Source organism: Protomyctophum bolini, assembly GCF_963924005.1.
Source record: "Protomyctophum bolini genome assembly, chromosome: 16".
Classification (NCBI taxonomy): domain Eukaryota; kingdom Metazoa; phylum Chordata; class Actinopteri; order Myctophiformes; family Myctophidae; genus Protomyctophum; species Protomyctophum bolini.
Window position 1 is genome coordinate 10,461,393 of NC_137877.1, and position 13,696 is coordinate 10,475,088.

The window sequence follows — 13,696 nt, forward strand, 5'->3', positions numbered from 1 at the left end:
CCTGTGTGATTCATGCAAATCCGTTAAAAAAATGTTTGGGGGGGGTGAGGGGGTCTGTGGGTGGGGGTGGAGCCCGAGCCCGCTGCCCGGAGAATTATCTGACGAGACTGACGGACTAGTCTCGTGAGTCGATCACTAATGATTCTGAACGATATTTCTGCTTGCATCTGGGCGGCATGATGTGCGCCGCCGCTGGTCGCTCCGCTTGTGTGGACTCGGCACTCGGCGGGAGTTGGGACAGACTGTCTGTGACTCGCGACAGACTGTCTGTGACTCGCCAGTCAGTTCCATAGTTAAGCTGCTACTATAGTTAGCATTAGCAACGTTAGCACCTTACGTTATACTGTCTGTGGTGTGGACACGCCGGTGTCAGTTTCTCTCGCTGTGTGTGTGTGTGTGTGTGCGTGTGTGTGCATGTGCATGCATGCGTGCGAGTAAATAAACGCGCACATGTGTGTGTGTGTGTGTGCGTGCGTGCGTGCGTGTGAGTAAATAAATAAAACTCTTGACACATACAACTTGTAGTACTACACCCCCCCCCCCCCCCCCCAGGGCTTATACTAAATTAATATATTAAAAAAGAAAACATGCAGCTACTGTTGAATAAGGAGAGGATGTTACTCTACATGTCTTAAATTGACTAAGGCTAAAATATTGAAGTAAACATTTTATTTGTATTATAATGTATTATTTTGCCAGTGAATATAATTTCTATTTTACATGATGTGAAGAGTGTAACTGTAAGGGATTTTGAGATGGGAGTGCGAGTGCTGGACCTGTTTTTTTTTTAATCACACCCGTGTGAAGTGAGCGGCACTCTTATAATCATACATCATCCATTCATTGTCATTTTTGTGACAATGAATGTGTAGGATTGTGTAGGACAAAAAGCCGAGATATGACAATTATTCTCCATTCATTGTCAATGGCATTTAGGACACAAATCTACTGAATATAGGAGGGGCTAGTGCTCCTGTTGGAGTAAATTAATTGTTCTATGACTATCGGGACATGAATGTTAACATCTTGATCAATAATTACTAGATTTGTACTGATTTAGTAAATCTGTCATTTTTGAGTGGTGCAGCCACTCAACCACACTATAGACAGCTACAGTATGTGTGTGTGGCTGTGTCCCTGGCTGTGTTATTGGGTCTGTTCCTGGCTGTGTCCCTGTGTCATTGGGTCTGTCCCTGGCTGTGTCCCTGTGTCATTGGGTCTGTCCCTGGCTGTGTCCCTGTGTCATTGGGTCTGTCCCTGGCTGTGTCCCTGTGTCATTGGGTCTGTCCCTGGCTGTGTCCCTGTGTCATTGGGTCTGTCCCTGGCTGTGTCCCTGTGTCATTGGATCTGTCCCTGGCTGTGTCCCTGTGTCATTGGGTCTGTCCCTGGCTGTGTCCCTGTGTCATTGGGTCTGTCCCTGGCTGTGTCCCTGTGTCCCTGGCTGTGTCCGAGCACGGACATAGCGTTATAGCATTTGTTCACCACCAAGTGTCACTGTTGCACAGCCTAACACACAGACACACAGGCCGGGGAGGAGGGCTAGTACAGTACAGGAAGTAATTAATTTGAACATCTTTCTACATACTGAGAGTAATAGATTTGTGCTGATGACTCTTAAGTGCAGTATGTACTGTCCCCCACGACCCCCCCCCCCAAAAAAAAGTGGGTTTAGTACCGATAAACGCTCAAAAGATTTGCACCGCGGCACAGCGTCGGCCCCGCACACTGTCACCTTTTTCACCTTGGGCCTGTTTGCATGCCTGATTTATACTCTGACCAATAAAACTTGTGTTTACTACCAGTAAACGCTTCTGAACTGGTTATTAACTATCCATAAAATATCACTATGAATGGCAACAATTCTCACATCAAGAAGTGGCTGACTTTGAGGATCTTCTGTGCAACATTGCCACCTAGTGGCCTGCCATGGTGAATGACACCTCCAACTGCAACACATGTTGATGGGGACATATGAACTTTCACAGACATTTCATTATTCATCATTTAGCAATGAATGTATCTGCAGTCTGTACATTAATTATCATTATAATGAATGAATCTGCAGTCTGTACATTAATTATCATTATAATGAATGTATCTGCAGTCTGCATTATCATTATAATGAATACATGTATCTGTAGTCTGTACATTAATTATCATTATAATGAATGTACGTATCTGCAGTCTGTACATTAATTATCCCTATAATGAATGTATCCGCAGTATGTAGATTAATTGCATTATAATTAACCCTATAATGGGGGGTTTTCAATGTTTGTCACATTCTTGAGCCAATAAACTATTGCCGTCATCAAATGATTGGCTCAAGAATGCAACAAAAACGACTCCTTTAAGTAAAAGCATCAATACCGCAATGTAGAAATACTTCTTTACAAGTAAAAGTCTGGTATTCAAAATGAACTTGAGTAAAAGTACGAAAATAGCAGATCTACAAGCTCGCAATGGCCCGTTTTCCACCAGGGTTGAACCGGCCCGGTTCTTAGTATATGAGCCAGAGCCCTAAAATTGGAACATTAATTATGAATTGAGTGTGCAAAACCATACCTACGGTATATTCAATTGTTTATAGGATCAATATTAATATATGATAACACAATATCCACTAGAAGTAGCTTTTTCATATTTATTATAACATTGTTTTTGTTTATATATTTTTATCCCACGATTTTGGTAACCCAGTTTTCACCCCCCGTGTCAATTATCTAATGTGAACCTGGGCTCTACACACCCTCCACCAACCTAGTCCCCATTTATGGGGGACAAGGGGAGAGCAATGGACTTGAACTCATGCTTCCTTCATGCCCGAGTGTCCAAGTCGCTCCTTTACACCTGGCAGGGGGGAGTTTCCCTGGTTGGACGTAGCGCGTGGAAGGAACACGTTATTCCAACCAGTTCTTTTCCCCTCCATCAGGCACCCCGGCTGGCCAGGTTTTTTTTTTAATCACACATTTTCACCGTCCTACATACATGATGAATAGGGAATTAAAATGAGTTTTCACGTTGTGAGCTTGTACATCCGCTATTTTCCACTGGATGACTTCTTCCAACTACAAATGCAGTTGATTTGTATTCAACTGCCAGTCTGCCACCACCACCCACACACACCTTCTCCCTTCAGCCCACCGACATGTCGGCAACAAGTGTCATCGGATCCTCCAGCAAGGTATGGTGAATATCGTTAACCTGACGCTGCCAGATCCAAAAAGCTTGCTACACAAATTTGTTTCACAGCTTATTTGGATCTGGGATCGCGGAAGCAAATTCGATGACGGGGCTGTTCCTTTTTTTCAAGATACATGGTAGATGATTGGATGGGAGCGTCTGTCTATCACCGTGTGGGCGTGAAAACACAACCAATCATATCGACGTGTCTATATACCGTCACATCCGCATCCCGCCTTTAGCTCACGCTGATTGGTTCGGTACGAAGCAGATCTGACTCAGGGCTCAACTCCGTCAGAGATCCCAGATGAGTGTTGTGTTGGGGAATATGTTTCCGCAATACCGCCCTCATCTGGCAGCGTCAGGTTAGAATATCGTTGCCGTCAGGCAGAAACATCTCATCTCCATATTCTAACTTTTCGCCTTTTTCCGCAAATGAATGCCGTACTCTATTAGTCTACCTGATCATACTGCAGTGTCACAAAAGTAGCAGATCTACAAGCTCAAAAGTCAAAACACAGCACAAAGTGACATGTTTTTGAGCTTGTCCATCTGCTACTTTTGTCCGTTTTGAATTTGAATCCTGAAAAAGTAGCAGTTTTGGACATGAGATTTCCACCCGACAGATTATAGAAGAAGGCTGCTTATTTCATATCTATTCATTAATATATGAACCATATGTATATATTATTTTTATATATTTTTTGTCTTTTTACAGAAATACTGTCATATACGTATGACAGGAATGTATGAAAAAAATAGATGCCGCCCAAGGCTACTGTCCAGTGTCCACCCATAATTTCTTCACCACCATTGGACCAACACACCTGTTCCCCTCATTAATTTACATAAAATTCTACCCGTCTTTTACAGGTCCTTTATAATACCTTCAGTTAATTTAGTTAAAACAGGCATTTTGCTGTGTACATAAATGGAAGCATGCTGTGAACCACTTTACCACATATGAACATTTACCCAACACACACAGTGTCTTTTTCACTGTTTATTGCAGAGGGTTTGACAATCATCACAGCTGTAGCTTATACGTTTAATTTGAAACAAGCATGCGGACAGTTAAAAGGGGTTAAAACATAAAGGCCCCAGGACTCCACAGTTGAGCTCAGCAACACAGCCAATTAATCCCAACTAGTCCATAACCGTTTGGGGATATGACATACCTTTACTTTTGTTATTTATACAACTTTTTGCCCTCATATAAATTGGACAATATACGGTGACATCACAATATGCCAATCACAATTTACTTCCTCGCTTTTCTGTCCTCACTTTTTATACCCACTACTAAAATTATTAGTAGTGGGTATTTTATAGTAGTGGGTTTTATTAATAATAAAACCAATAGATGTATTGTACGCAAGAGGCAATCAATATCAGTCGAGATTACTAGCGGCCTACACTGGAACGATGCAAGCCATGATGAACAATATCCTGTCTTGTGATACCCATCTGTCTGTCTGTGTCCATTATATGAAGATCTCTGCATTTGTCTGGCTGTGTCCCCTTAATGTCCATATATGGAGATCCCCAGGCATATCCGTCAGTGAACAGCAGTTCAGGGCTGTATTTTGTGCTTTTCAAAAGAAAAACTGGACACTTCCGAATATCCTCAAGTCCCGTCACTGTTTTGAACATTGAACGGTTTCCCCCTCTCCCAGTTGCATTAATCCCCACATGAATCATGACTCGTAATTATACATAATATCAGCATCCCTTTGGCTCCAAACTGTCCAATGACAGCTCACAATTCAAGTAATTCAAAGCACATATTACAGCGATCATATATATATATATATATACAGACAGGCACATTTTCAGAATAATGTACAGTACTCACAGTTCTGTCACAATGCCAGCAGAATACCACAAGGCCAACAGAGCTTGACACACTACACAACTACAATACTGTAAATGCTGTAACAAACTGTATTGTAGATTGATGTGTGTGTGTGTGTGTGTGTGTGTGTGTGCGTGTGTGCGCGTGCACGCGTTGGGTCCACATACCTGCAGCCACAAAAAAACAACTCCTCCATCCACAGGTTGTTTAACAGTCCTGTTCTAATGTAGCACTAGAAAGACTCCTCTTCCGATTCGCTGTCTGTGTTGGGCTTTGTCAGTCTCTGCAGCTCCTCTCCATCCTACAACACAAAACACAATGAGAATGTAGTCCCAAAAACAATTCATCCACCACCGTTTGTGTTTTATACTGTATCCATGTACGTACGCATGTACACCGGTTCAACAGAACCTGCACATCTAAAGCACACACACACACACACACACACACACAGTAAATACAGGGTCTGCATGTGGCAATTTGCGGACCGTGTCTCTTCCGACTGTGGATTGCTACCATGTTATGGGTGCATTCGGACATACGCACCAATAACCTGCTCCGTTTTCGGAGTGCTCTGGCGGTGAGATTATGCCATTAATCACTTCGCTGTGATTTGGCACAATATTATTATTACATTTTAATTGAGGACCACGTCAGAAACGTGGACCTCCCCCGGCCGCAGGGTCACAGACGAGGTGAAAGATAAGAGGGATGAGGCTGGCTGGGCAACGTCACGCACCTGGAACTGATGATGAGCCCACTGATACCGAGGGAGTCAACCTACAGTAAGGCACAACGAGGAGGGGAGCAGGTGTACCACCGCATAGAAAAATAAATGTATTATAATTTAAAATATAATAATATATTTTAAATTATCTTTACATTTTATTTCCTTTTCTGCTAAGCAGCAGCAAGCTATATATGCTTAGATGATTTCTATTCATATTAGGATACGACTGTAAAGACGAAACGGAAGTGGGGAGGAGGCTCCACTTCCACTTTATATTTTACTCATGACAGTTGCTCCAGACTGGTCAAGATCACGGTTAAGGTCAAGGTCAAGTTTATTCATATGTCCCAAACTGGGCACTTCGTTTTACAGATGTATGATGGAAGCATTTGGAAAATTGCGAGAGGCAACAGTCTGGTAACGCGAGACTAACCACCGCATGACACCGGAGCAAAGCAACAACACTGCAGAGCTCCAGACCATGATGCTGGACAGGAAGGAGTGGAGGGTGGAAGTTCAGAAGTCCCGAGTTGGATGATTTACTACCTTAACAACAGAGAAGCGGGGGGAGCCTTCATATCAGGGTTGTGCTAATATTTAACAGGCAAAAAAAATACAAATAAAAGCCTCCAGACATTTGACACACGACTGGTCTCTTGCCAAAACCTACATTTTTCTCAGTTTTAGACTGCCAATGATACATTCTGAATTTACACAAAACGGCTTTAAAGGGGATTCCAGTAAAACCATACCATTCACGCAAAACACATTGTGTTATGGCAAGATGCAAGTAATAAAGCTGCCAAGAAGCAATACTGACTCAAGGTCAGTGTCCTCACAAGTCCCCAGAGCAGCTCTTGTCTAATAACACTCTCTCTCGCCGACGAAATTCACTGCGTTAACCAAATTAAGTTAAGCGAGGTATGAGTTGAAATGCCGTTTTCATTGAAGGGAGTCAGGTTTCTTTCCACATTGAAGAAATCACATTACACAGAATTGAGCCCCAGGGTTTCCACACAAAACTAGGTCTGTGTGTCCTAATGTAGTTTTGTGTGCGTGTGTGATGGGTGTGTGTGGACGGGCGGGGGGGTACTGTGAAAGGCATGCAAAAAAAGGGAAAACAAGCTTTTAAATTTGTGAGTGTGCCTGTAAAGTATTTGAGATAATCACAATTATTTTGCATAATCATTTCCATGTTGAAAAATGTTCCTGCATTTCCAAAAATAGCAGATCTAGCTTGTATATCGGCTACTACGATTTTTAAATACATTTTGTACGTAAAAATGATTAAATATGGACGATTTGGGCCATAGTCCATAATTAATTTGTATTAAATTGTACCGTCATTACCAATCATTTCTTTGTATATTGGAAGTTATTCGTCTTATCCGTTCTGTACAATTTAAGTGTCCAATGCAAAACAAAACACGATTCAAATTGTCAATCGCAATTACTTGCGTTACAATTTATCATCAAGTACACTTTCTTGGCTTGACTGCGAGAGCCGCAAGTTGCTCACCCCTCTCGAGCGCTCAAACACCTCCCCATTGATGACGCGTAGCTTCTCCTGCTGCAGGCTGTGTTCCAGGTCCTTGGGCCGGCTGCCGTTGTAGATGAAGATGGCCAGCAGCACAATGGGGGACTGCAGGAAGAAGTCCAGCGAGGGGCGGAAGTCAAAGAGGAACAGGGAGAGGGCGGTCACCAGCACGGTGGTGATCTGTCCCGTCAGCACGTGGAACATGTTGTCTCGGAACTTCAGGATGAAGGCCACGGATAGACCCAGCGCGGCTGAAGACAAGATAGAAGGTTTTTGGGAGCGGTTAACCCATTTTGACCTGGGAACGATTCTACAAATTTATTCTAAATCGTGACAGTTTTCGGGAAAAAAAATAATTCTCACAAATTTTCAAAAATAGCAGACCTACAAGCTCGTAGCGTGCCACTCGGTGGCGCGCTATGAGCTTGTAGATCTGCTATTTTTCAATACCTAAAGCATTACATAATGCTAACAAAATAGGTTAAGAACCAAAGTGTTACAGGACTTACTGTATATGGTTTCAGTAAACACTGATACTTGTATATGGTGTACAATTACTTCCTCAGAATGTTCAATGCAAAGCCTGGATGCTTCTAAATTTAATTTAGATAATTCAGCAGAATGTATCAACTAAGCCAATATTATTCGATAGTTACCAGTGACCAGCACCAGCCCCAGGGAGTAGATGTTATGGCCATGGAGAAGGCCGCAGTGCAGGGTGAGTCCCCTTGCCTCCCTGCCCAGCCCCAGGGTGAGACCGTTGAACACCAAGCCAAACATATACCTACAAAACAGAACAGCGTTATCCTCATTTAGCCACCTCTTAAGTGATCACAATCATCTACCATCAACACTGCCTGATGTCGTCACCGGTAAGCCGGATTTATACTTAATCATGCAACCGTTACACACCGAAAGAAAAATCAGCCAGTCTTATAAGCCCACTATAGGTCTAATAGATCTGCTATTCTCTCACAGTTTACTATTCTGGATGAAGATGCTCTCCGTGAGCTGGTCTCCCTCCTTGAGGATCTTCTCGTTGTAGATGTTGGCCATGGAGGATATGAAGCACTGCAGGACGAGCAGGACGTGACCCACGCCCACCTCGTCCCTCCAGGCCTGTCCCGGGAGGGCCGACACCCATGACTCACTGGCACTGTGGGGGACGCAGCGGGGCACACAAACAGATCAGAGCAGACAGAAAAGGTTGAACATATACAACACACGGCCAAATCCTTAAGGCCTTCCACACCAGTGATTCGCAACACAAACGAGTTGCAACAGAATCCTAAAACCGCAATTTGGTATAAAAATTGGACAGTCCGCACCCCGGTTCTGTGCCGTGAACGATTTTGTAACGTCGTTTGTTTCACTGTAGTGTCGTCTGAACACTTGTTTGAGTGATGAATGTTTAACCCTGTAAGACCCAGCGTTGCTTTTCGGTAACATTTTAGTTTTAATTAATTATTATAATTTTCTTCTGTTCTTTTTTCACCTAAACGTCATCAGTGATGTTCATTGCAATGCCATTGGTCATGATATTTGCATACAAATACCCCCCACAGAGGCTGAAACACAAATTAAAAGTTTCTGGACAAAAAGGAATAAAAGTACCGTAAGTAAAATAATTGTAATATATGTTTTTTTGTGATCATTAGAATGTCTAGAACATGTTTTATTCATTATTGTGAAAGATATCCACCAAATGTAAAGTATTAATTTATTATATTATTATTTATTTTTTTACATATCTTTTTAACATAAGTCCTAGTAGTAGTAGTAGTAAGGTTGAAATCTCTTTTTTGCAAGTAGAAATATATCCGGGTCTTACAGGGTTAATGGACCACAATGGAAATAAGCCTTTGGATTTTTAGTGTCTCATCCAGCCTTTGTGATGCTGTACTTTTACAAATCAACTTTTTGCTCGCGATTGGTCAAGTTGAAACACTTGCAAACGCGATGAGGCGCCATGCGACGACCTGCAACGGGGGATAATTCGTTCATTTTACTGTGTGAGCTTAGGAAGTGGTCATACCTGCTGTTTCTCATCTGATCCAGCAGCTGTGTGTAGAGCAGGCAGGAGTTGGAAGGGGGAGAGAGGGGGGAGGAGCGGAGGCCTGGTATGGCTATGGAGTGCTGGCTGGCCCCTGATCCGGTGGTCAGGGAGACGATGGACAAAAAGAGGACAACCAATGCTGCCCACTGGACCCAGGACAATCGCCTCCTGGTGTTGGGAAGAGGAAACACATGTGAATAAAGTACATGCACTCAAGTACAATTTTGTAATTTTACTTTTAGGCTACAATTATTTTAAAACTTTAGGTACTAAAGTTCATTTGAAAATGCTGATTATTATTACAAGTGCAACACATACATTAACCACTTCGGCCCTATATATATTTCGGCCATTTGAACATAAGACAGGTTTTCTAACGTTTTTTCTAAAGTTTTTATTTATTTAATATACATTTGAACTTGTGAAATGGCCCATTCTGCACAACGAGTACTTTTACTTTTGGTACTTATTTTGATGTCAATACTTTTGTACTTTACTATCAGAACTGCGCCCTCTAGACTTTATTACCAAAGTAAAATGGGAGCTGCAGCAAAGTGCACAGAGTAAATGACGCAGTCATCTCGTCAGTTATGTTTGTTTTTTTATCATAAGGTAAACACAGATAATGAAGGCCTCTGTTGTCCAACCACAAAAGAACTGAACATTACACTCACTTAAGCACCAGTCTGAACAGTATAGCTGTGGTCAGGATGACAAAATTGGAGAATAACACTGCCATGGCCTGTGAAAAGGGGGTGGGGTGTTAAAGATAATGGATAATAGAACAGACTGATTGTGGAGATTAACTACAACACAACACATACAATATGTGACAAAGATGGGACTTCCAAAACCTGGTATAAAACTGGCTACGCTTAGCTGGTTTACTGGTCAAGTTGTCATCAGGACTTGGGCGTTTCGTAGCTCAAGACTCTCTGACGTCATAACAACATGTGTAAAGGAAAAGCTTAAGTAGCCTTTCTAAAAAACCTAATTGTGTAGCTCTTTCAAGTTAATATGCAAAACATTTCGTTTAGGTGTCCAGAATAACACACATATTGTTAGGCTAGTAGTTAAGCATAATCATATTGAATAATGGACAGATTTAAAGAACAGAGTAAAGGTCGTTGCACACTGGAAAAAACGCAGCAAAAAATCCGAAACACGCGTCCAGTTTGCAACCACCTTTACTGTACATATGGCGGACCGTGGACATAGAACCTATTCTTGTTGCTGGTCAATAACTCACAGGCTGCAGATATGTCATAACGTAGAAGATGATGAGGTTGTCCAGGAAGTAGAGGAAGGCAGGGACAGACCACTTAAGGAACTGGAGGAAGGATGGAAGGGAGGAACAGCCCAGGTCTTTGCATGAGCGGCCCTCTATGGGGGGGGGAAAAAACAGTCAGACAGTGACATGATCACACACAAATGAAATGATGTTAATTTGATTGAAGGCACACAGCTGTGCCTTCAATCAATGGAGTCTTACCTCGAACTATGACCCTGACTGACATGACCAGGCAGAAAAGCAGCTTGAGCGCCTCGGCCAACAGATTGACAGATGCAGGGAGGAAGTCATACTCGTTTTCTGCACACAGACCATTAAGAAAGAAACACGGTCAGTTAACAAGTAGCCTCGGAAACCCAGACGTTTTATTTCCTAGTTAACAAGAAGCAGTCAGTAAACAAGAACCCAAAAGATGAAATGCACTTAAAACTTTGGCACGGGTGGCAAATTGTTAATATAGTAATTAGAATGGGAAGAAGCATTGCTATAAACAGGAAATGTTCTAGGTACATAACACTTAACACTCGGAAAGCAGTAATTCAAGCTCTAGTATTGTCCAGTCATTTGGTCATCTGCTACGTAAACAGACATACAAAAATTACAAATAGCTCAAAACAAAGCTGCCAGATTAGCTCTCCACTCTCCAGTGCTCCAACCAGACACATATTGCAGAAATGCACAGAAATATATCATGGCTTACTGTTATTAATGGACATAAAAACACAGTATTTCTCTCTAGTATATGTAAGGCCCAAACCACACCGCTGCAACTCCTTGCAACAAAAACAAACCAGAGTGAGCTGCGAGAGTGAGGTCTAGCCAACACCAACTCGGGATTCCTGGATCACTGCCCTCCACAATTACCTATCCAACATCAGGTTCTTGAGCTCTGCAGTGTTGTCAGCCAAGCTGTCGCGCCGCAACACGTCTACATAGGTGGTACACTCCTTTCCCCTCCTGGCTTTGCCCTGGGTTGGCTCCCATAGGTTCAATTTACTTGCCTCAAGTTCTGGGTGCCTGACGCAGTGCCCTGCCAGCCTCATCCTTCTCTCTCTGACTTTGTCCATCCGTGGTAGAATGCTATATAGAGTCTGGAACTACACCTCCCGATATCCGAGTAAGGAAGCTGCCATTTCCATTCACGAAAATATATTTTTAAATATCATTAGAGCTTTTTTTTTTTTTTTTTTAGTATCCACTTCCGCTTTATAGTTTACTCATGACATGTTGCTCCAAACTGTATGATGAAAGCATACAGTATAGTGGAAATAGACTAGTGGTAAATGAGTTAATATTAAGAACAATATGTCAAAGTGGACCAAAGGAGCAGATGGTGTCTAACTTCACACGATGATAAAAGAGATAAACTGCCATATTAACAAACACTCAATAGAGGGTATGCGCGTGACATCATCATCAAAACAGAAAAGTCCAATATGCTTGCGTTAAGCTACGTTAAACTCACTTTATGCATGCGCATACCCTCTATGGACACTATCTGCCTAGTTGTCTTTTACGTACGTGCATTGGCAGAGAATTTGAGCAGCAGGATGCGGCTGGTCCCCAAGGTGACGAAGCCCAGGCCGAGGGCCAGAGTGTAGGCCGACGACCGGGAGCACAGCCGGGAGCAGGGACGGCAGCAGACCATGGCTGCAGCTGGGACAGGCTGGAGGCTCGACCCTCGCACATTCAAACTCTCCCGCTAACACAGGGAAAGCACAAACACAGCCTTCAGCATTCAATTAAAGCACCGGCCCCATCCTGTCCAACCCAATAGTACACTTGACCAGAATCAATCCGGACCGTACGGCAGGGTTTCTCAAAGTGGGTGCCGTGATGGCAGTCCAGGGGTGCTGCTGAATACTTTGATAATATTTGGAATTTACAAATATCACATAAAGAAATACATATTTTTTTATGACTTTAAATAGTACAAAGTTTAAGTTATTTTCAATCAGTTCTTAGTGAAATGGATATTCTTAAAGGGACACTTCACCCTTTTTGCAAAAAAATATATGTTAATGACGTTTAGAAGCTTTAGATCACTTTCCTGGGGGTCTTTATGTGTGTAATATGTGGTTTTAGATATTTTAAATTGTAGCAGTGAGCCTGTTGTCTCTGATGTCATGGACACTGGTCTCACTACCTTCCTGGACTACAATTCCCATAATTCTTTGGTGCACTGCTCCTCCTTGTGGATAGGGGGTAGTCCAGGAAGGAAGGGAAGTGAGCCCAGTGTCCATGACATCAGAGACAACAGGCTCACTGCTACAATCTAAAATATCTAAAACCACATATTACACACATAAAGACCCCCAGGAAAGTGTTCTAAAGCTCCTAAACGTCATTAACATATATTTTTTTGCAAAAAGGGTGAAGTGTCCCTTTAAATCTCTTAGCCGAGACCTACTAGAAGGATACAAGTTCAAAGTGATTGAAATCACAAAATGAGAGTGAACGTATGCTTTCAACTGTGTGTTCATTTAAAAATGGTGGTCTCCATCCTCCTCATTATAATAAAGAAGTATGCCATGAATATACTGTAGTGTGTAGGCGGTAGAGCCAGTGAATATAGTAACAATGTTATTTATCATGGCTGAGGGTGTAGTGTTTGCTGTAAGACAAGTGCATGTATACAGTATCATGGAATAAACTCAGACACAAAACACGCACGTATCTGTCTGATATCCTGATAGCCAGAAGAGACAACTGGAGGAACCATCATTTTCGCAGACTAACTGACACACCTAACATAATAATGAAAACAAGACAATCACACAGTGTATTGTCAGTCAGTCTGAAAATGACCAAACAAAACGCCCGCTCTTCAATAAGTTACACGTTATCTATCATCATAGCGATGAGATCTTTAAATTTCAAAACGAAATCCTTGAATAAAACTTACATTTAATTGTTAATGTCCAGCTGTTTGGCGTGTTTGCAGATACATTGTTGTGTATAGTGTGACGTCTGCTTCCTGCTGGGTTCCTGCTTGCCTTATTCTGTATGCGCGCATGCGCTCTACAAAAGCTAATGAGTCTGCT

At 42.4% G+C, this 13,696-nt stretch overlaps 1 protein-coding gene across 2 annotated transcripts; it reads right to left on the bottom strand.

Annotated features, from left to right (window-relative positions):
- Positions 1-4,187: 4,187 nt before the first annotated feature.
- Positions 4,188-13,649, bottom strand: slc35a5 (solute carrier family 35 member A5). Of its 2 annotated transcripts, none has more exons than XM_080786130.1 (10): positions 13,558-13,649; positions 12,174-12,354; positions 10,854-10,952; positions 10,611-10,744; positions 10,036-10,103; positions 9,341-9,529; positions 8,282-8,461; positions 7,962-8,089; positions 7,288-7,556; positions 4,188-5,339 (listed from the first exon to the last, which is right to left on the bottom strand). In XM_080786130.1, the coding sequence occupies exons 2-10, from the start codon at positions 12,298-12,300 to the stop codon at positions 5,271-5,273; spliced, it is 1,263 nt and encodes a 420-aa protein (XP_080642256.1). In that variant the 5' UTR covers positions 12,301-12,354; positions 13,558-13,649; the 3' UTR covers positions 4,188-5,270. The 2 variants fall into 2 exon arrangements, with proteins under 2 accessions (XP_080642256.1, XP_080642257.1); XM_080786131.1 differs by having other exon boundaries at positions 13,554-13,648.
- Between the last annotated feature and the right edge of the window lie 47 nt (positions 13,650-13,696).